The sequence below is a fragment of the Bactrocera oleae genome, chromosome 5 (genome assembly GCF_042242935.1).
Source record: "Bactrocera oleae isolate idBacOlea1 chromosome 5, idBacOlea1, whole genome shotgun sequence".
Taxonomy (NCBI): domain Eukaryota; kingdom Metazoa; phylum Arthropoda; class Insecta; order Diptera; family Tephritidae; genus Bactrocera; species Bactrocera oleae.
The window spans coordinates 67,042,629-67,064,102 of record NC_091539.1 but is presented as its reverse complement, the minus strand read 5'-3'; the positions used below and the strand labels follow the sequence as shown (position 1 = coordinate 67,064,102).

Below are 21,474 nucleotides of genomic sequence, written 5' to 3'. Positions count from 1 at the left end.
GTTATAATACAAATAAATAATAAGTAATACATCGGTTTCTTAAAATATATTAACATAACTCGACTAATCTGAAAAAACTTTTATGTGTTCAAGCTTTTGAAAACTTAAAAAGCTTAGTGCTCAATTTTTCATCTCTCTAGAACAAATTTCTGAGAAAAGAAATATGTAATACATTTGCATTGAAAACAAAAAAAAATGTATATGTAAGTAATCTCGCTTAGTACCAAATTTAATTATTTATGCGAGTAATCAAAAGTAAGAAGTCTGATAAACCTGTATTCGTTATTAGAGAAAGGAAAGAGCAGCTTTCTACGATATCATAAGAGTTATACACTTCAAGGTGAACCGGAATAAAAAAACATAAATTTTTCAAAGAAGGAATGAATATAATGAATATCCTTCATTCACAAAAACTTTTTAAACAAATTTCAATAAAGAATTTCAAATTTTGAGCGGTATATGTATACTACTTAGGGGCAGTCATTATTATATTCGGTATATGGGTGTCAAGTAAGGATAAAACTAACTGAAGAGCTCAAATTCATTACATTCATTACTATGAGTTCTAGTGGAAGTATTGACCGCTTTTTGAAAGGAATTACCATAAATTAGAGTACTATAGAATAAACACTAAGTATTCTTTTGATATTTTCATTACAGTTGGAATTAACTATTCAAGTCCAATAACCTGAGTTTTAAAAATATTAAATCGACTAAATAAACATGATAAAATTAATTGTTCTTGTCGTTGTGAGCATTTATCTCCATCTCCATCTCTCAAGAGAATTTTTTTTCAGTCCGCGAACTTCTATAAGTTTTGAGGTCGGTTCTATATAAAGTAATTAAATATAACCACAAACACATAAATAATTATTGAGTGATATGATATTATTTAACAACCGATTAAATCACAAATCTTTCTTTCTTTCTTTGTTTTATATAGGATTTTTTAGGAAAGTGTTTATTTATTCATGAATATCTATTTTTTCCTCTTCAAAAGTGTTTCACTTTCTTAAGAAATACAAAATTCGCGATACTTTTAGAACAAACCTCTACATTTTTTTTAATTTTCTTACCTTTCTAAGCGCCACCTTCCTATTTCTGGTGATTACTGTTAGTTTTGTTATTTATTTGTATTATTCCACAATTATTTTGACCTGTTAGTTCTTAACTGGTTTTCGAAGCTTATGGTTTTTATTTTTATTTCTGCACTTATGGTTTGTTTACTTTACACATTGGCCGGTTGCGAGCAAAAAGCTGAAAGAAAGACACCAAATGAAGATGTTGCTTTTGTTGTTTTATTATTTTATTTTTTTTTGTTTTATAATCTTTACTTATTGCTGTTGTTTTTGGGTTTTCTTTTGAAAAGCGATTGAAGTCATCGACGGATTTTGCTGCTTTGATTTTTTACGTTCTTTCTTTTGTGTGCCTAATGACACGTTTAACTGCACTTTTACCAATACAAACAACAATAATGCGCAATACAATGTACACGAGGTGTAATTTTAATAATGGATTTGGACTTTCGGCAAGCAATGAAAGCTTTCACATTAGAGCGTAGCGTTAGGTGCCGGGTATTCGAGGCTATATACAGAGTTGCATTTAACATTATTTTAATAAAATTTATTTATATATTTTCGATTACTTTCCAATAACAATGGAATAATTATATTATACTGGTAAATACCACAAACACCCCACAAAAGCATTCAATATGCTCTTACACCTATAAAGGTGGCTTCGTGCTGCCAAGCGTCTTATCAGTCCCTACACTTACGAAAGCTCACGGGCAGGTGATAGCGCATTAGATAAGATTCCAATGAATGTCTACCACTATAACCGTTATCTGCGTCAAATAAACCAATATATTTCATTTCCCAATGCAAGCACAAACGCGCACAAAGCGATAAAATACCACATTTCCAAATAGAAAGAGTGCCGAGGCTTGTTTAAAGCAGGCGAAAAAGCGTCAATGGGTTCAGGGAAATTGCACATTTATATGTCTTTTTTCTCTACGCTGCTTTCGCAATGAGGCGAAATGTGTCATAAATTACTAATTCAGCTGGTATCTACAGTTTGGGATACAACACACAGCCAGTTGGGCGGTTTATGGCAAAAGTAAGCGTCCGTATGTGTGGCAGACTGTCTGCATTCTTGCGGGTCTATGACTAAAAAGTCGCTGACGAGGTAATTTTCTTGTTTCTTAAACTGAGTGATTATGTTACTATGTATTTGGAAATTAATTGCCTATAAAGTGCATATTTAGAAGAATACTTGTGGGGCATAAACAATTTTATTTGATTTTCAAAGCATTTTGTGGACAATAAAGAAGAAACTTCGAGGCATAAACAGTTTTGTGGATATGGTTTTAGGAAATTACGGTTTACTTAGGAAGCGTGTTAGATTGTCATAATTATAAAGGAAATATTGCATTAGTTTTCCTAGTAAATATTTGCAGCGCCATGTAAACTTGAAGTGTGAACCCAACTACAGTTCGTAGAAAGACTTATAATAACTAATTCAAATTTTGCCAACAATCTAGTGTTCGCGTGAGTTCATATAATGGCCAATAACATTTAGGTGGTTTAACTCTTTGAGTGTTATTGATTGCTTGAAAAACAATTTTTTTTTTTAAGAGTGATGAGAGATAGACATCTCTCACTTGTTATTCTAGAAGAAAAAGTCTCTCTCTAAATCACTTAAGCATGAGAGAGCGCTGTATTTAGACTCTCTTCACGTTTGTCTACAAAATAAATACTTACGAAGTTTATAATCTAACACAATTTAGTTGTTATAAAGTAATTACTTAGTTAGTTTTCAAATTGATAATAACTAATATATTATATATACATATTTTTCGAAAACAATTTGATAAGTCGATTTTTATAAGTAATTTTCTGGCTAGCCGTAAGTCATGTCACGTACTTGTACAACGCTGAACGATAAGACTTTGCTTCCATATGCGTAAAGACCCCTTTGTCCATATATCACATATGGCTTTTTACTGCTCTCTTTAACTACATTAAGTTAAAAATTAATAGGTTACTAAACCGTTTATGCAACCACTCGTCGACCTCTCCAAGACAACATTAAAAATAACAAGCACCTATTCTTTGAGAACCATTTCAATACTAACTGTATAAAAGAGAAAAATCGAAATACTCGATAATACAGGAACATAACTATACTTTCACTCTACTTCTTTTGCGGTTCACATCGGAAGTATCAGAAATGAAATTTATGGACAGATATTGATGATTTGTTTTTTGAACTCATTAAATTATTGACTCTAGTAACTTGAAGTATTAAATGCGGCCTTTGACAGATTGATATTAAAATTATTGTTAGAGAAGTTACGAAGCTTTTCAATCTTCGCGGATTACCATGAAGTTCTTTATTCAATCGATTAATATCCAAAAGCAGTGAGAAAGAATGCAAGAATGCTTGCACCCGGATGCATCGCAATTTGGCACAAATGAAAGACTTAACATTCCGTTTTTCCATAAACAACAACTACCCACAATTAAAGTGCTCGCCAAAAAGGCATAAATAATTCAAAAGCTCCAGAGAGATCAGTTTTGCATAAATTAACATTAACTGAGTGAGAAATTTCCAAAATAAGTCAACCACACTAATCCCAGGGCATTCTAGCCCACTTCCAGTTCACTTAATCCATTTTTATGAGTGGCGCGCTATTTTTAGAGAAAATAAGTTTTAGTAAACGTTTTTCTCAGGAAAACTGCCGCCACAAGGCAAAACAATAATAACAAAGTACATACATACATCTATACAGAAATATATGCGGATGTGTAAGAATGTATGTGTCTATTCATATATTTTTGTTTTTGTGTATTGCCGCCATTCAACATGCGATCGCATTCAAATTATAGTTGAGTCACAACAAGCACCTTTCCAATGCCAATGGCAATTACCCGTCGCTTGCGGTCTACAATAATTGTTCTAAGAGCATTTCATAACAAGTTGAGCTGACATACAGATATGTACATACATACAAATATACAATACATATATGCACATGTATGTATGTTAAGCAGGGGTATTCAGCACTTAGGCATGATCACTTAGTTGTGCGTGAAATGCGTGACGTCATTGACAGATTAAGTTACTGTGACTCGTGAAGTTCACGCACACATACTAGCCAACAAATAAACATATTTACATATGCATGTATGTGTGTGTTTAGACTGGCTTTCATTCGTGCTCTAGCTTTCTTTGACTTCTAAATTAGTTTGTTATTCTTCTGAGTTCTGAATTTAACTTTAGTTTTTTTATCTACTTTATCCACTTTTTTGAAGCTGAGCATTAAAAAAACAATAAAAACGAAAATAGCGCGGCCGTCTTTGAATAAAGTAAACAAGTTCTACATGCTCGTTTTGATCATCGCTGGCGATTGAAATTGTTGCAGGTAAATATGTGTGTGTGTATCTCTGATAGCAGCTGAGTGTTTCAACTGCGTTGCGAATTTGCTCATTCCCTTGCGCTGCCTATGACTTCATGCGATCGTGAGGCAAGCAAATATATTTTTGTTGTAGTTGCTTTGTTTAATGACATCATCAACGCCACTGATTGGGTTGATTGCTGAGGTCGCGACTGCGGGTGGAGATTGTGATTGAAATCATATTTTCGATTGGAACGTTTTGGGGAAGAGTTGATATTGAACTGGAGTGTAAACTAATTGCCATATAAGTATACATATAAGTACATATGTATGTATATGCATGCCTATAAGTTTGCAGTTATACAATTTCTTGTTTCACATAACACTTTCAAATTAAAAATGTTTATGTACGTATGTATATTTGACAATATCACACTAATTTCCCAAATAGGTTTCTTTTTCACACTTGCACGCTTTTATCAGCGCTTTTGCTTAGTTTCCAAAAGCAGCAGGAATGGCGGTTTGGTTATTTATTGTTTTATGAGTTTTATAACGGAAAGCAGGCGTACATACAAACACATATACATTTATATGCCATAAAACTGCTTCTAGTGTGTTCATTTGTATTTTTAATTGCGAATTCTGTGCAAGTATTTTTAATTTTGTGTATATAAAAAATACATGGTACATATTTATTTATATATGTATATAACAAACATATGAATAATTATATACACAAACACAAGTGTTTCCAAAAGTTCAACAGCTTTCGCTAGTGACTAAAATTTCAGCAATACACCCTTTCAATTATTTGGTGACGGTCATTTTTTATTTTTGGTGGCTTATCTTTTAAACTGCCACACATTCCTCAATTTATTTGACATATTTATTTTATAAAAAATATTTCTTATTGTGTTCAGTGTTGCTTATTGATGGCTTACAATATTTTTTGCTTTGATATTTTCTTTATTTCTTTGTTAGTTTATGTTTTTTTTTTTCATTTAAAATCGAGAATATAGTTTAATATTTTATTATAATTTTTATTTACTTTATAATTCATACAATTATTATTTTTAAACTGTTACAGGAGTAAGTAATAAAATAATAAGCTATTTTAAAAATTTTAAAAATATATTTTAAGCTTTTTTCATTTCTCATTATAGTCAAACTAAAACACTAAATAAGTAGCAAATGTTATAAAAATAATTTCTATTAAATTTATTGTTTAGTAAAAGACAGCTTTTTATATATCTTTTGAAAGAAAGTAAGCGTCAGAGACCCTATATGTCCCCCCTACATACATATGTATATGTACATAAATTATCAGTGCGACGAGCTCAGTCGATTTAGCCATGTCCTTCTGTCTATTCGCCTATATACGCGTGTACTATGCTCTTAGTTTTTGAGATATCTATCTGAAATTTGCCGCACGTTCTTTTCTCTCTAAGAAATTGCTCATATGTCGGCATCGTCGATATTGAACCACTATAGCATATAGCTGTCATACAAACTGACCCATCTAAATCAAGTTCTTTTATGAAAACTTTTTTATTATTGTTCAGAGCAGCACTACGATCTCCGAACATATCAAACTGCCATTGCATTTAGTTGCCATACAAACTGGCCGATAAAATCAAGCTCTTGACAAAAGTCCTTTATGAAATTTAGTAAATATTATTCTGCAAGGCAACGCTAGAATCTCCGAACATATTGTGCTAATCGAACTAATAAATCATATAGCTGTCATACAAACTGACCAATCTAAAACAAGTTCTTCTGCGAAAAAATCGCCCAAGCCAAAGCTAATCTTCGAAGAATTTACAAACTGACCGATCAAAATCAGTATAAAAATATTTTTATACTCTTTTATGCTATAGGAAATGCACCCATGAAGGGTATTATGGCTTTGGTGGAGCCGAAATTAACGTTTTTTCTTGTTATTATTACGTTTTACTAAATATTATTTATGTCTTTCTATTGATATTAAACTCAAGAGAACTCAGCAATTATTTATTTAAAATAGTATTTTTGGTTATTGAACACTATTGTTATACTGACATTCAATATCTATAATTTCAAGCCAATTTCAAAGATATATAGTTAACAAAAAATGTTTATCCAAATTAAACGTCAATTTTCCAATTAAATTACCACAATTTTGGCAATTACTTTTCAGTACTAAAATTTGTTATTTACGTTTATTACTATTTATTTAATATCACATTTAATTTTCATTTCAACTTTGACAATAACATTTAGGAACTCGTTTTGACATTTTTCGGGCAATTTCGGCACCAAAGTCGAGGTTATTGCACAGCTGAGCGCTCACAAGCGCGCACAAAGCGAAAAAACACAAAACACGGCGGTCACCAGCTACTTGTTCACCGGTTTACCTTCACTAACAACTTTTAATTTTTTATTATTATCTATTTTTGCACATTCAACGTCACTTAACCCCGCCGTATTTTGCATGCACTTAAGTAGTTTGTAAACACATACATTTATATAAACGCGTATCTGTGTGTTGTTACCTTTTTAAGCTTGTATGCAGCGGTTTCTTGTTTATTTCTTACACAAACAAATTAAATTACTTAAATTAAATGAATTATTTTTGGAAATACCTTTTTTATTCACACTCGAACTTAAATTATCGAAATTTATTTCAATTCTTTTTATTAACTTTTTTCATTAAAGAATTTATTTCTGTTCACTTTATTCCGCACACGTATTCGATACAACCAACACGTTTAGCGTTTGAAAAACAACTGAAAACAGAACCCAACGGACGCGCGGACGATTGTTGTTTGGTCGTGCGAATTGTTCGTTTATTTTCTTTGCTTGTTGGCTGCCTGAATGCCGTGACTGCCTGAAGCAGCAGCGCAGAGGCAGCACCATCGACATCAGCGCTTACCGGTGGCAGCGTGAGTTCCACAATCTGTCACCTTCATCGTTTCCTCCACTGCTAACGCCGTCATACACCACTGACGCTCACTTGCCGGCAAACAGCTCCGGGCTGTGTGAGCGTCGACGCGTTCGGGGTTGCTGCTCAGTCAATTGCGAAAATATCAACTTCAGATACATTTTAGTTATGCTGGCGGCAGCGCACAGTGGTGTAATGCGTTTGAAAAGGAGAGAAGCGGTGGTAATATTAATGTGGAAAAATATTCTCAAAAGTAAATCTTAAGAGCGGTGCGTTCGAAAAAAACTTTAGAATCTTGCTCAAAAGGAGCTTCTTCGACCTACCAGCCTCATAACCTCCAAGTGTTGACAGCTAGTTTTTTTCGATCAAAAGATCTGATGATTTTGAATATATGATAAAAAGTACCATATTTTGCCTGAAATTTTGTATGAAGATATTCTTTTCGGAGGCATTAGAATGAGAGTTTCGCTGCTACCCTGATAATACAAGTATTTGCAAGGGTCATATACTAGTCTCTTATTGTGGAATCACAATCTGTTGTCCATTCACCTTTGTCAAATTGGTAAAACTGAAAGAAGGAAAGAAATTGTGCTCGAAAACTGTATTGTTAGACTACTTACTGATTGAATCAAAACATTTTAACATTTTGAAAGAGAATTTGAGAAAACATTAAATAAAATCATCGCTCTGCCAGCTAAATTTGGCTCTTAGATAAAAAGGTATCTTAAGGATAAGCAATCACTTTAAGTCGGAGGAGAAGATCTCGAAAGAGAGAACAAGCTTTTGGCAGAAATAAGACATATATAAATAGGCGTTACTTTTCTGGAAACATACTATAGGTTTATGAGCGAAGCCTTTTTCAGACATTAGACCGACAAAATTCAATATAAAATCTTATTTTTCTGAAAAAGGAAATTCTTAAGTTCGTTTAGGAGTTTTGGAGACAAAGTAGGATATGACTTGAAATTTTAACTACTTGTAACTTATAAATTTTTCTTTACATATATTCAACCCCACGAATACTTAGAAACATTTATATTTCTTCCACTTTTCATCACAAACTATAACACTGTGCCACCATACCTTTCATCGTTTGACGCTGCCTGAGTGAAGATTGAGAGAATTTTTTAACGTAACATTTCTGCACAACGGCGCTTTTTAAATATGCACAAGTGTATGTGTATGTATATAATTACAACGTGTTGGCGACATCAGTTTAGCGGCAACAAAAGTCCGTCTGTCTGCAATAATATCTGTTGCTTTGTTTTCATTTGCAATACCCGGCATTCGCTTCAGTTGCTGATGTTGCAGCACACGATGGCGTTTTGTTTACACAAAATAGATACTTTTATATATATGTACAACTATATGTATGTGTAAAGATCTGTGTGTGTATCACATTGCAACATTGTTGCTTCGTTGTTGAACGTTTGAGTGCTCGAATACTTCATAGAAGCTGATGAATGATGCATTGCATCAGGTCGGCGGCATCACTTGACTTATATTTGAATTGGATTTCCATTTGAATAAGTCTGTTGCATGTGTTTGCTTCCATTCGTTTTCTCTTTTTTGTGCTTTGTTTTTGTAAAGGTATGAAAAATAAATTTAAAAAAATATATGAGGTGGGTTAAACGTTACAGCATACAGCATCTACATCATATGATCTGCAAGTGGCTTGTGATGTGACTCTAATGATATTGTTTAATTGATTTGACAACTCTTTAAATTATTAAATATACTTTTTGGATGAAAAAAACTAGCGAATAATAATTAAAAATAGCCATTGATGCCATAAATACTACATTATTTCAAGTTTTGATACTTCTTTATTAATATTATAGTAATTAAATTAAAATTATATGCCGCTTTATTGCCGTTCTCTTGACTTTTTAAATTCCGATCATGTTTTTAACCCCTGCACCCTAAATGTAGGCAATCTTTTTAGCATACACACATTTAACTAGTACACCTTACATCCCCAAATTACCGACAATAACGAAGCTAGCGACTTGTTTCAATGAAAAAACACTGAGAATACAGTGTTTTTTTAACGGTTTATAAACCCTGTTAACCTCTTAAGTTAAGGCATTGTACTATAGCATACTTGTATGTATGTACGAGTATTTGTAAGGGTTGATTTTTTATTTTATTGGTATAACTTTAGGAATGCCTTCACCGTCAAAGGAAAAGTAGCGGGAAAGTCATATATGTAAGCATTTGACACCCATACGTTAAAACACCAAGCCACCCTTAGTATTTGTTTAATTCTTTTACGCATATTTAATGAAGCTTAAATGGAAATTTCACATCTGTCTTTTAACTGTCACCTATTGCAACGGCTTATTTACATATGCAAAAGCTCTAGCCTTTGGACAATAAAAATACGGTTATCAAAATAATAATGAAAGCTATATAAATGTTCATCACAGAATAAAAAAAAAATAAATAAAATCTGTTAATTTTTTTTCAAAAAAGGCGTGTTTTAAAGTTTTGAACCCCAATTTTTATTTAATACTTTCGGTATTAAGAGTTACCAATGCATCGCAACTAAGCAGAATGGCAACTACTTATATAATATTATTTCACCGATTCTTACTTAAAAGAAGCTGATATATTTTTATATACTAAAGGCAACGGATATTAGTCTTATTATTAGAATAAAAGGTTTTTAAAAAAAAAATTTTGGAAACCACGACTTACATTAATTTCCTGTCAAGCATAATAGAAGTTGATATTGTGACAGTATCGTTGTTACTTTTTGGGGTACTTTTGATAGAAAACTTTATTAGTCCATGACGTCATGATCGAAATGAGGTTAATGAAAGTTTGGCGCTCCATTTATGAAGCTATAAAGCAATGTAACGCAGTCTTGAGAGTCATGAATTCTATTGGATCTGTATGTCCGAATAGAGATCACATCGCCTCAATAGCACCCAACAGGATCCTGGAATATATCAGGGTGCTGGGCCTATGTGAGCCTGTGTGACAGAGGGGAGGACCCTGTAGTTCGCGGTGCAAGCCTCAATTTATTTTTATTCTATTCTAACCCACTTTTTTCTCTGTTATTCTTCCTTTCATATTATAAGACATAAGGATAGGTAGGAATAGCTTTCTACATTTTTTCATTTCAAACCTAATTTTAATTTGTTATAATTACCTATGTCGCAATTAAGTGCTATTACGAAATTGCACATTAAAAATTTTTGAATTCGCAATAGGCCACAAACAACTTGCCGCATGCTTCTAATTTTATATTCGAAAATAGAGTTTTTATATTATATTTATATCATCTTATATAAATATACATTTTTACATATGTAAATTCATACAAGGACTATTTCACATACTTCCGACAGTTGTGGTCACTGAAATACGCACTGGACTTTCTATTCGCTAATACACTTCCCACTATCTGCGCTTTCTCATAGCAAAATTACTTAATTTATTGGCTAACAAATAATTATTTTTCCATCGGAACTCGCGTTTACACCATCCAACATGTCTGGTGTTCGAGAAACAACTGAAAATGTTTGGCTACTTTGCCGTGAGTACCGCTCGCTTGTTTGCTAACCGCTGGTCGGTTGAGCACCCCACTCATCAGCATCGGCGTAATGCATTACAATTCGTTATCGCGTCACCGTTGCCGTCAGCCACCAGTGGCATCCACTTTGCCGGCAAACGAAGCAGCAACATCGGCGTTAGCTGGACGAAATGGTGTTCATGCTTTCCACAATGCGGAAAACTGCAAGCTTCAGATACTTGTTGGACTGCCTGCGGCCGTACACAGTGGTGTAGACTACGTGACAAATTTCAAAAAAGAAAATGGAACTAACTTTTTATTCTTAAATTTTCTTTAACGTAATACTACATTCGTATATACTATGTACTTAATTGACAGTTTTATACCTCTGTGGAATTGAAAAGTCAACCACTAAAAGCGATGAGCCCGAAGTGTCAATTCCCACGAAGCTGCAGCGCTGCACAGCGTTTGAATAAAATGTTGATTAAAAGATAACTCAACATGCATAAAGATTTTTTTAAATTATTTTATTTAAAAATTTAAATAATATTTTTAAATTAAAATGTTAAAATAAAAGGTTGCCACCTCGTTGAAAATTTTAAATTATGCAAAAATTATAATATTAACAAAAACCTGAAAGGGCCATTTTGTGGAGTGGGTATCAAAATTATGAAGTTGAAGCTTACTCTTAAATAAATTTTGAGCACCGTTGCCACTTGTTTTGACAAATTAAATAATTCAATAAATTTAATACGATAAATATGAATACTATGTTAATATAAAAAGGTTTAGTAAAGGTACCAGTTAAAAATATGTTTGAGAAAGGTTGCCACCTATTTAAATATTTATTATAAATAAAATAATAATATGTATTAAATATTTCAATATTTTCTTTTCATGCGCAGTTTATTTAAAAAGAAAAACTTTTCAGATATTTTTGAAACGGGTGGCCACTTGTTAAACCTAACAAATGAGTGAATGAAATTAAATTTGTTGGACAAATCTACAAAAATAATTTGGTTTACTTCCAAGCTCTTATAATAATATGTTAAAATACCATGTGACGTGACATCATGTAATCAGTTGCTGTGATGTGATAGTGACATCATATGATCCGAAGATGTGATGCGAAATTAAGAAAAAAATAATTTTATAGAGTATAAAAGATAGGATCTCAACTACTCACATATGTATATTCCCGTTTGAGGTATATCACATCTGATAATTACGGTATCTATTTTGCTCACAATTACAAAACATCTAATTATCGTAACGCCGGAGAGTTATAGATATAGCACATTTACATACAAGTATATATATTTACATGTCGTTATACATACTATATACAATTTATGTATGTAGGCACATTAACAGCTTTTAAACATCGAACAATGAAATTGCTTTTTCACCTCAACTTATGCACATTAACCATTGTTTTGAGATAAATTGCAACTTTCCATTTGTTGCTGCGCATTCTTGCAACCACTTTTCAGCATCTCATTAGAGTGCATATTTTTAAAACGGAAAACTTAAGACTTTGTCTTCAAACACCCACTTACTCTTATTTTTGTACGAATAAGTGTGTTATCATATGCAACACAAGAAATTTACATACAAGTATGTTGCACGCATTAGCATAAATAAAAGTGGTGCATTTTGTGTACATTAGGGTTGTTCTACTTACTTTTTCTGACAGTCTCGAAAATGTAAACTTTTCCTATACTATGAATATTTTAAAGCTGTACCAAATATTCATCATTTGATATTGTAACGGAATCTAATCCAATAATAGGATTTCACGATCTCTGATGGTAACTGCGACATGTTACTTACTTTCTGTCAAGAATTATGTCGTGAACTACCAAAAGAAAAGAAAAAATAATAAAAAAATATATAATATATGGAGCAATAACGTAATATCTTCATGACTCAGGGTATGAGTTTGTAGATCTTCTGACGTTACTCTTGCAAACTCAAATCGAGAAACATACGTTTACTATATATCCATATATGAAGAACTCACTCTTTAAGTGAGTAAGAAGTACAGAACTTTTGTTCGACCGCTATATATTAACCGTTATAGTACTGGTGCACTGACCTTTATCCAATTATACCAACGAATATCCACCATATTTGTTGTTTAGGCCAGTTTGGGATATTTCCATTATTATTTCCATTATTAGCTTCAAGTACAAACCTGTTTAATTCGCTGTGAGAAATTCGATTCCTTGTTAAATTTTAGATAATTTAGATATTTTTTAAGGCCTCTAGACTGGCCTAACCCCTTCAATGCTTTCCAAATGTCAAATTTATGTTATTTAACTAAGAAGCTCACCTTTTTTCCTGGAACGCTCTCCACATACAACTGCGCAAAACATATGCAACGGGGATATCACAGCGATGTTGCAATAAAATTATGCACATCCGCCGCCCAAAGTGGTGCGCCTACTCGTCTGATAAACTAGGCAAGCAGAAATGTGCGTCCACATGAATATGAATGTGTACATGTGTAAGAATTTATGCACGAAAGTCATCGCCTACAAGCTTCCACCGGTCAATGAATCAACGAGTAGCGGATGACAACAGTACTTATTGTTGTTTTAGTTGTCTCAGTGATCGCGTGCCACCTTTTATGCTATCATATACATATGTACATACATATGTACCTATATTGTTTTTGACTCTTGACAGCGCAAATTTTACGCCGTCCAACTTGATTGGCGCAAAGTGTAAACAAAAGCAGATTTCAACCAGTCAACGCTTGCAATGCGCCAGCAGACAGATAACCAGAAAACGCTTAGTTCACGAGCACCAATTTGGTCCTATGATTCTCTGTGGAACAGTATAAAACAATAAACAATGAATAGAGAGACCAGCAATAACAACAAGAAACTTCCCGGCAAGTGCGCGACTGGCAAGAAGACTCTTGACATTGAAAAGAAACAAACAAATGCGACAAATCCAGTTTACTGCTTTCAGTTCGGCGGAGAACCGCTGCAAATTCTACAGTTCTTGATGAGCTAATGCTTATGTATTCATATGTGTGTGTGTAGCAGGAAGATTTGCGCTTAGTAATATACCGTTGTTGAGGCAACAGCCGATTTAGTTGCTGTCGAGACGCGCATCAAGTCGCAACCAAGAATATTCGAGAGGACGCACTGAACGCACTGAGGCTGCGCAACGGGTGAACAGTGAAATATAAATACAAACATACACATACACACATACAAATTTTAATTAATCTAGAGAAATTGCAAAAAGTCAGTGAAAGAAAGAATGTGGCGCACACTTTTTGCAGTCGCCTTGCTCGCCAGTTGCATTTGCGAGAATTGTGAGTTGCAAGTGAATTTAGACTCATATAAATGCATTTACCATGTATATATAGTATATATTTACAATAGATATACTATACTTGTACATCAATGTACATATATGTGTGAGAAAAATATTGAACAAAAAAAATGTTTTTGAACTGTTTCCATTAGCTCTCGCGCAGGATGCTTTACGTGGTATTCATTTTCCCAGCGAGAGCCATGATGACGCCTGCTTTGTGGATGCAGCAAAGAAGGTGCGTGGCACTTGCAAAAATCTGGCTGAATGCGGCTCAGCACTGCGACGTTGGAAGAATCAAAATATACGCCCACAAACATGTTACTTCAATAAATTCGAGCATATAGTTTGTTGTGAAATCGAAAGAAGCCCCATATTGGAGCCGATCCTCTATATGAAACCCATGCAGGTGAAGCGGCGTAGTGAAGTGGGTGAGTTCCGCCATTTAAGATTATGTGCGTAGTCTACGAAAACAAATTTTAAAAGGAAACGAAAATTTCGATGAAGACCTTTACTTCAATGCTGCATAACTGATAGACTTTTTCTTGTAAGAAATGAGTAAGAATGTTCGTATTTGTAAATATTTAGTTTCGCCGCGCTAAAGAGCCTCTAATAACTGTCCTTGAAGAGAAAGATTATTGTACGACTTTATCTAATAATTCACTGTTTAGAAATACCAAGAAACTTATACATCTGCTTGCAATAAATCGTTAGAGAAATCAACCAGAGAGAAAAAGTACTACAAGTACTTTGCAGCCGACAACTTAACCAAAAAATATAACTTGAAGGATATATTTTTGCTCGAAACCCTTTTCTGACAATTTCAAAACCAACCCCTAGATTCTTAGGCAAATCAACTCTACCAGGAGAGGAGTGTGCTCCAATGTATTTAGCCAATGTTATTAGCATAACCAAAACTATTTTCGACTTTGTTTTTGCTTTGACAACAATAAATACAATCATCTTTTGAACCTTCCCGCACAAATAACCTAAAGGTAATTCGAGAGTCGAAGAAATTTGTTGGGCTTTTTCATGCCTTTCTTACTCAAGATAGTCTTAAATACAACAGACCCTTAAACCAGCTACATATATGCGGTAGTTTTTCAAGTTAGTTCGAGAATCCTTTACTCAAATGTACTCACATTCTAAGAGATCATGCTGACGATTTCAATTACACAACCCTACGTATCTGCCACAATTAGGTGCCTTATTCCCGCCATGATTCTAAAACCAAACAATAAGCAGCAAACGCCTGGTCGACATTCTACTTTGTCAGTAAAAGTTATAAGAAGAAAAGAAATTTTGCCTGCTATTTTGATATCCTTTACTATAATCAACATATGGGCCATTGAACGAAGAATGTTCAAGAATCACTGATATAGCCAAAGCCTTCAGACGACTGACTGTGATGCATTCTATCTAATAGACTGAAACGTTGTTTTGAGACCACTCTAAAGCCAGCTAAACCTTTAATCACAACTGATTCATAAATGCATATTCAAAAATAAGCGCAATAAACAAAATAATTAAATTTACCAACTCATCGTATCATACTCGTGCTACGGCCATCTTGAGTGCAATTTCGAAATACATTCCCATTTCTCCGTGTTTTCCGCTTTAATTGCGCTGATCCCTATCACAGCGTGCAATAAGATAATTGTCTTGTTTAAATGCGCATAATTAGATTCAATTGGTTGTGTGCTGACAAGTGTTGCCCCATGAACTACATACTTTCTTAACGAGTGTAACATGCAACATGCTTTTAATAATGTCGTTGTCTACAAAGAAACGTTAGCTCTCAGTGTTAGGCTACTGCGTTTGATTTTTTGTATGGAGATTGTGGATTAATATAATATATTACTCGGCAAACGGACGATGCTTTGAACAGCTGATGGGCTAGGGTTGGAACGATACCAAACAAAACTTTTTGTCCGACAAAAAAGGCTTAGTGAATTGCACCAATGTAAAAAGGCACTAGATTGGTCGCGTCAAAACTCACAGGGTTTGTTCGTGTTGGTTAAAATACCACTTAAAAATTATGAATGACCTTCATATAGTTCTGTCTATAGCTATACTATTTAGGTTATAACAGCCATATGTTCCGTTTCGACGATCAATTCACTGATAATGATAAATTCAGCGTTATAAAGTATCTCTCTTGACTCTTGGAGCGACTCATACTCTACTCAGTACGGAATTAGACGAAATGTAGAGATGTTGAAGAACGGTTGGCTATAGGTGGCAGCTACACAGATGGCGATATCACCGATGTTGTCATGTAGGTTTAAATAGATTTGACCTCTAAAAACAACTTCATGCCTATCAGAGAAAAATGTTCATAGTACTTGATACAATACATATAATATATATATTAATTATTTAATACAGTAAATCGTAGGGCGCTTATTGACGGCAAAAACGAAATCGATTCAGCGCCAAAAGAATACGAATAAGAGTACTGCAAATATATACTTGAAAAATTTCCAAATAACCGTAGTTAAAGCCTTTCGAAAACCTCAACAACAAATAAAATGAGACATTTGTTTGACACTTGAAATATTGGCGGGATTAAAATATGTTTCAGGCTGCGATTAGTTTCCTTATGAGTAAATATTATAGTTTCGTCAGATTTGAGAGGTTTATGAATCCTTATAAAAACAATGACAACAAAACTTTAACAATTTTAGTTTCAAGTATTTATTGAACTAATCTTCTTCCACAGAATGTGAATCCCAACATGGCAGCAACTTTTACATAACCATTGTGAAAGGTCAGGCAGCAGCGGCCAATGAATTTCCCTACATGGTAAAATTTTTAAAAATCTTTGTGTAAATATTTAATGTATGCTTTTAACAGGCCGCAGTGGGTTGGGTGTCGAATACGGATAGAAGCAGCGCGTTCTTTTACTGTGCCGGGGTGTTAATATCACCGCAGTTCGTCTTAACGGCAGCACATTGTACCGGTTTGGGAGGGTAAGTGCATGCAGCGAAATCTCATTTAAACATTTAAGCACTCAAATAGCAAGTTTCTAAATTTTACAGACAATCACCAACAGTGGTGCGCATCGGTGGCACTAATCTCACCGATCCGAACACACCCAACATACCGATTAAGCGCATCATAGTGCATCCAAGTTATCGAAGTGGCTCTTCATATAATGACATTGCGCTGTTGGAATTGGAGCAGGGAACAAGGTAGAAAATATACATATGTATATGATTATTTGAAACTCAAGGCTAAGCACATAGTGAGACGTCAAGTAGAAGGCTAAAACTTACCGATCCAAACAGGGTTAGATCGCCGAAATAATAGCCCATGGCCGGATAAAATCCGGGTCAATTCGGGTATTGTAGAACCGGCTGTGGAATTATATTATGAAATCTGCATGCAATGAGTCTCCGCATGACAACAGCAAACCACCTTTTTACGTGACCAACGAACCCCACTCATCTAACACCTATTTCCCTATGATACGACCCGTCGAAACAGCTCGTTTCTTGGGCCTCCCATTAGATGACCTCGAGGACAACCAAACTGAAACTAACCACCCAAGCGGGGATTAGATAACCATTAAAACCACAACAACGTCAAGTAGAATAAGACAGTTTAGCTGGATAGCGGAAAAATAGCGGGAATGTTCTGGCATCCGTTACATTGCTTTATTAATTTCTTTTTTTTCGCAAAGTCCACCTCCTCGCTATCTCTATGCCCTGTCTAACAATCAAAAAAAATTTGTTTTTGTAATTTTTTTGCTTACAGACAGAAACCTGCCTGCTTATGGAACCGATATGATGTGCCTCATAACAATGTGACGGCGCTTGGCTATGGACATACACAATTCGGTATCCTATACCTCTATAAATGATTATATTAATGTAATTTCATTTTCTTTATAACTTTCAGCTGGCGCAAACTCGAATGTTTTACAGAAGGCCGTCTTATTTCTCATACCCAGCGATGTTTGTCAACGCTACTATATGCCCGATGAGAATATATTGCAACAAGGCTTGGCGAATACTCAGATTTGCGCTGGTGATCAGGAAAATCGTCGCGACACGTGTCAGGTGAGCGAGCAACCATTCATTTAATTTCCAAACTTCAAACAATAATCTCTTCGCAGGGTGACTCCGGTGGTCCACTTATCCTGAAAGTCGATCGCGACATCACCTATTCGTATGTCGTGGGTATAACGTCATTTGGTCAAGCTTGTGGCGGTGCTCCGCCGAGTATTTACTCGCGTGTTTCGGCGTATATTGACTGGATAGAGGATATCGTATGGCCCATAGCTCAGTTGAGTGGTTTCGGTGTTAACGGTTGATGACGTCAATTTAGCGCCGCAATCTAACAGTTGCGAAGATTATTAATTTTAGTTCTTTAGTTGTATTCTACACTACTTATTGAAAATAAGCTTATGTCCAATTGCACATGCCTATTGATCATACATAGAAACTTTCTAAAAATAAAAATTACCTCCTCAATATCCTTAAATTGTGTGTGTTTTATCAATAAATTCAGGTTTCGTCAAATGAGATTAAGATATAATCATACTATGTTTGATTGGGTTCAGCTAAAATGGTGTAAGCTTTTAAAAAGTTTAATGGTTAAATGGATCTGGACTTAAACACAATTCATGATATTTATTAAAATGATAGAACTGGATGTAGATCCTGTAGTTCCCCATCCATACCTTGGAGTGGAGATGGGGAGGAAATTGTCTTTGATGGTGTTTATATTTTAGGTTTGACTACTGGAAGCATCTTTCCGATTTATCACACATATATTTTAAAACTGACCAGCAACAAATAGAAAACTTGGAATTGATATTTTACTCTCTTGCCTGCTTAGCGATAAATTGAACCATCTACTTGTCGTTATACGTACCTGTAAGGAGTTAAACGTAAATTTATATCTAAAAAACTTCTTTGACAGATTGAATAGAGTTTGTCGATTGACCGGAGCTTAATCAAATTATACGGGAGTAATAAAATATTCCGATGACCAAGATATTTTCGTGATTAGTATTTTACCAATTGTCGAATCTTCGTATTGAGGTTCAACACTCCAGAGATTGAGTAAAAAAACAATTTCTTCGTTTTTCGAAATCAGCCTTAAAATCGAAATATATGCCTTAGAATTTCGAAATTGAGCTCTTTGATAACATCATTCTTAATTACAAAAAAAAAAATATGGGGTCATCCATCCTCTTATCTATTTCCTCTCATTCCAATGGTGTACCATTTTGCGATTAAGCTCAGTTGACAGATGTTATAAGTTTTCAAAGACTGGTCCGTCTTTTTAAATATTAAACTATGCTTTATTTTTTTTTCGAAGATTCGAAATATCGTGGAATTTGGTAGAATTTCTGTTCTGTTCTGCTACTACGGTAGAAAAGATTGGTATCTTCATTAAATTCTGTGAAGCCGAGCCAGTCAGCTTCGGAAAAGGTTCCTGAAGTAATTTCGAAGAATGGTGCATTATTTCTTTTGTCGTCACTACTGGTCTAAACCATTTTTTAGACAGTAACAAGATGTAAAATAAAAGAGAGTTTTTAGTTTTTACGTATACCTAAAATAATTAGGCGATTTTTCAAAACTTTTATTGTTTTTTTTGTTACGCTTTACTTGGTAATTTTTTTCTTTGAATATTTTCTAGCGTATTTTCATTCATATTAATTTTACATTTTTATACAATGTTTTTGTGTTTTTTTTTAAGTTACGTTAAATAAAAATTTTAAATTACACGAACTAATATTTATATTATTAATATGTAATGCTTTTATATGTATATGTATATATATATATATATATATATATTTATATATAAGTAAAATTACAAATTTCACATATTCTTCAACGATCTTTTTTGTTTGTGTTTGTTTTTGTATTCATCTGCAAATATCATACTTCGACTTTCGCACTATTTAACTAGACTATTTTATACATATGTATATTATATATGTATATGTAAATGTTCGCTTGTAGACTTCTATAGTTGTGTGTGTATGTGTGTGTGTTTGTGGGAATTTGTGTGTGAAAGAATTCAAATGTTTTAAAAGAGGATTTGGCGTACATTTGTATTTCAAAAGAAAACTATTTCCCTTTGCGGAAATATATTTATTAATAATTAATTAGTTTTACATGTTGGCTATTCTCTAATTTCATCACACATACATACACATCATTATTGCTAATCGAGAGCGAGAAAAAAATATTTACTCTTTTACATCTAAAATTTCTATTTGATGTTTGTATACTTTGTAGCATGTTTGCTTTTGTTTTTGTGTGTTTTCTTTGTATGTACATAGTTGCTAAGTAACATTAGTTGCGAATTAATTATTTACTTAAATATAGGTAATTATCATCATGCATGCAAAAGGTGTGTGAGTGTATGTGTGTGGGTGGCCTAAACGTTCGGGGTTTTCATTGAATTTAAATTCACCTTTGTTTGTTGTTGTTTTTGCTTTCGAATGCACAATGTTTTGTCTGTACACACACATTTGACGAATTAGTTATTACGTTACGTTACGTTAAGTTCGAGCTAAGACAGCACAGTTGCTTTGATATTACATAATGCAGTTAATTTGCGTTGTTGTTGTTGTAGCTTTTGGTGCAACTACACAACTAGTTACAGTCACTGCAGCGTGCGCAACTCAATCGTTTCCCTTAATTTTTATTTGATTTTTGAGAATTACGCCATGTCCAACGAGATAACGGTGCATACTACTATTTACTAAGCCGCGCTTGTGTATTTGGATTAAAAATTATATTTTTTTCTTAATTCAGTATTAAATCCGTATTTTGTATGATTTTATAGGAAATGCTTTCGATATACATTTTTGCTTTGATTTTAATTTATTTGGATTTCATCATTTTTGCTTTATATTTTTGGACACTATTTAAAATTCATTTCTAAAAATTTACCACACTAAAATTATATTTTTTATTATAAAATTTTTTAATTTTTGTAAAAAAAAAATTGATTTTTTGTCAAAAACTACAATTTTCGTTTTTAGTGTTTACAATAAATTGCTATATAATGCGGCGTATACACATTAGGTGACCCTGTTTGCGTGTTAGGCGGGTGTATTTGCACAAACAACACTTGAAGTTACGATTTGGCAGAAAAAAAATTGCATACATGTTTTTTTTAATTTACAAAAACTTTACGAAAATGAAATTACAAAAAAAAGTGTTACGTTAATAAGATTTCAAAAAAAAAAAAAATTATATTACGAAAATAAAATTTCCAAAAAAAAATATCCAACAAAAATATTACGAAAATAAAATTTCAAAAAAAATACGAAAA

At 33.5% G+C, this 21,474-nt stretch overlaps 2 protein-coding genes across 8 annotated transcripts in view; one reads left to right on the top strand and one right to left on the bottom strand.

The window, feature by feature from the left end:
* Positions 1–7,179, bottom strand: part of LOC106626146 (uncharacterized) — a 39,999-nt gene extending 32,820 nt beyond the window's left edge. For 2 of the 7 annotated variants that reach the window (XM_070109451.1, XM_070109456.1), the window contains exons 1-2: positions 7,021–7,179; positions 1,077–1,257 (exon numbers count right to left, since the gene is read on the bottom strand). The gene's annotated coding sequence lies outside the window, so the exon portion shown is untranslated. Of the gene's footprint in view, positions 1–1,076; positions 1,258–1,334; positions 1,585–6,930 lie in introns of those variants that run through there. The other 5 variants (XM_070109457.1, XM_070109458.1, XM_070109453.1 and 2 more) reach the window with 4 other exon arrangements.
* A 6,755-nt stretch (positions 7,180–13,934) lies between these two features.
* On the top strand, positions 13,935–18,657 carry spirit (Serine Protease Immune Response Integrator). Its single transcript, XM_036368612.2, has 8 exons — positions 13,935–14,170; positions 14,325–14,600; positions 16,892–16,974; positions 17,026–17,141; positions 17,211–17,363; positions 17,929–18,011; positions 18,073–18,233; positions 18,290–18,657. The coding sequence occupies exons 1-8, from the start codon at positions 14,116–14,118 to the stop codon at positions 18,485–18,487; spliced, it is 1,125 nt and encodes a 374-aa protein (XP_036224505.2). The 5' UTR covers positions 13,935–14,115; the 3' UTR covers positions 18,488–18,657.
* Positions 18,658–21,474: the final 2,817 nt, after the last annotated feature.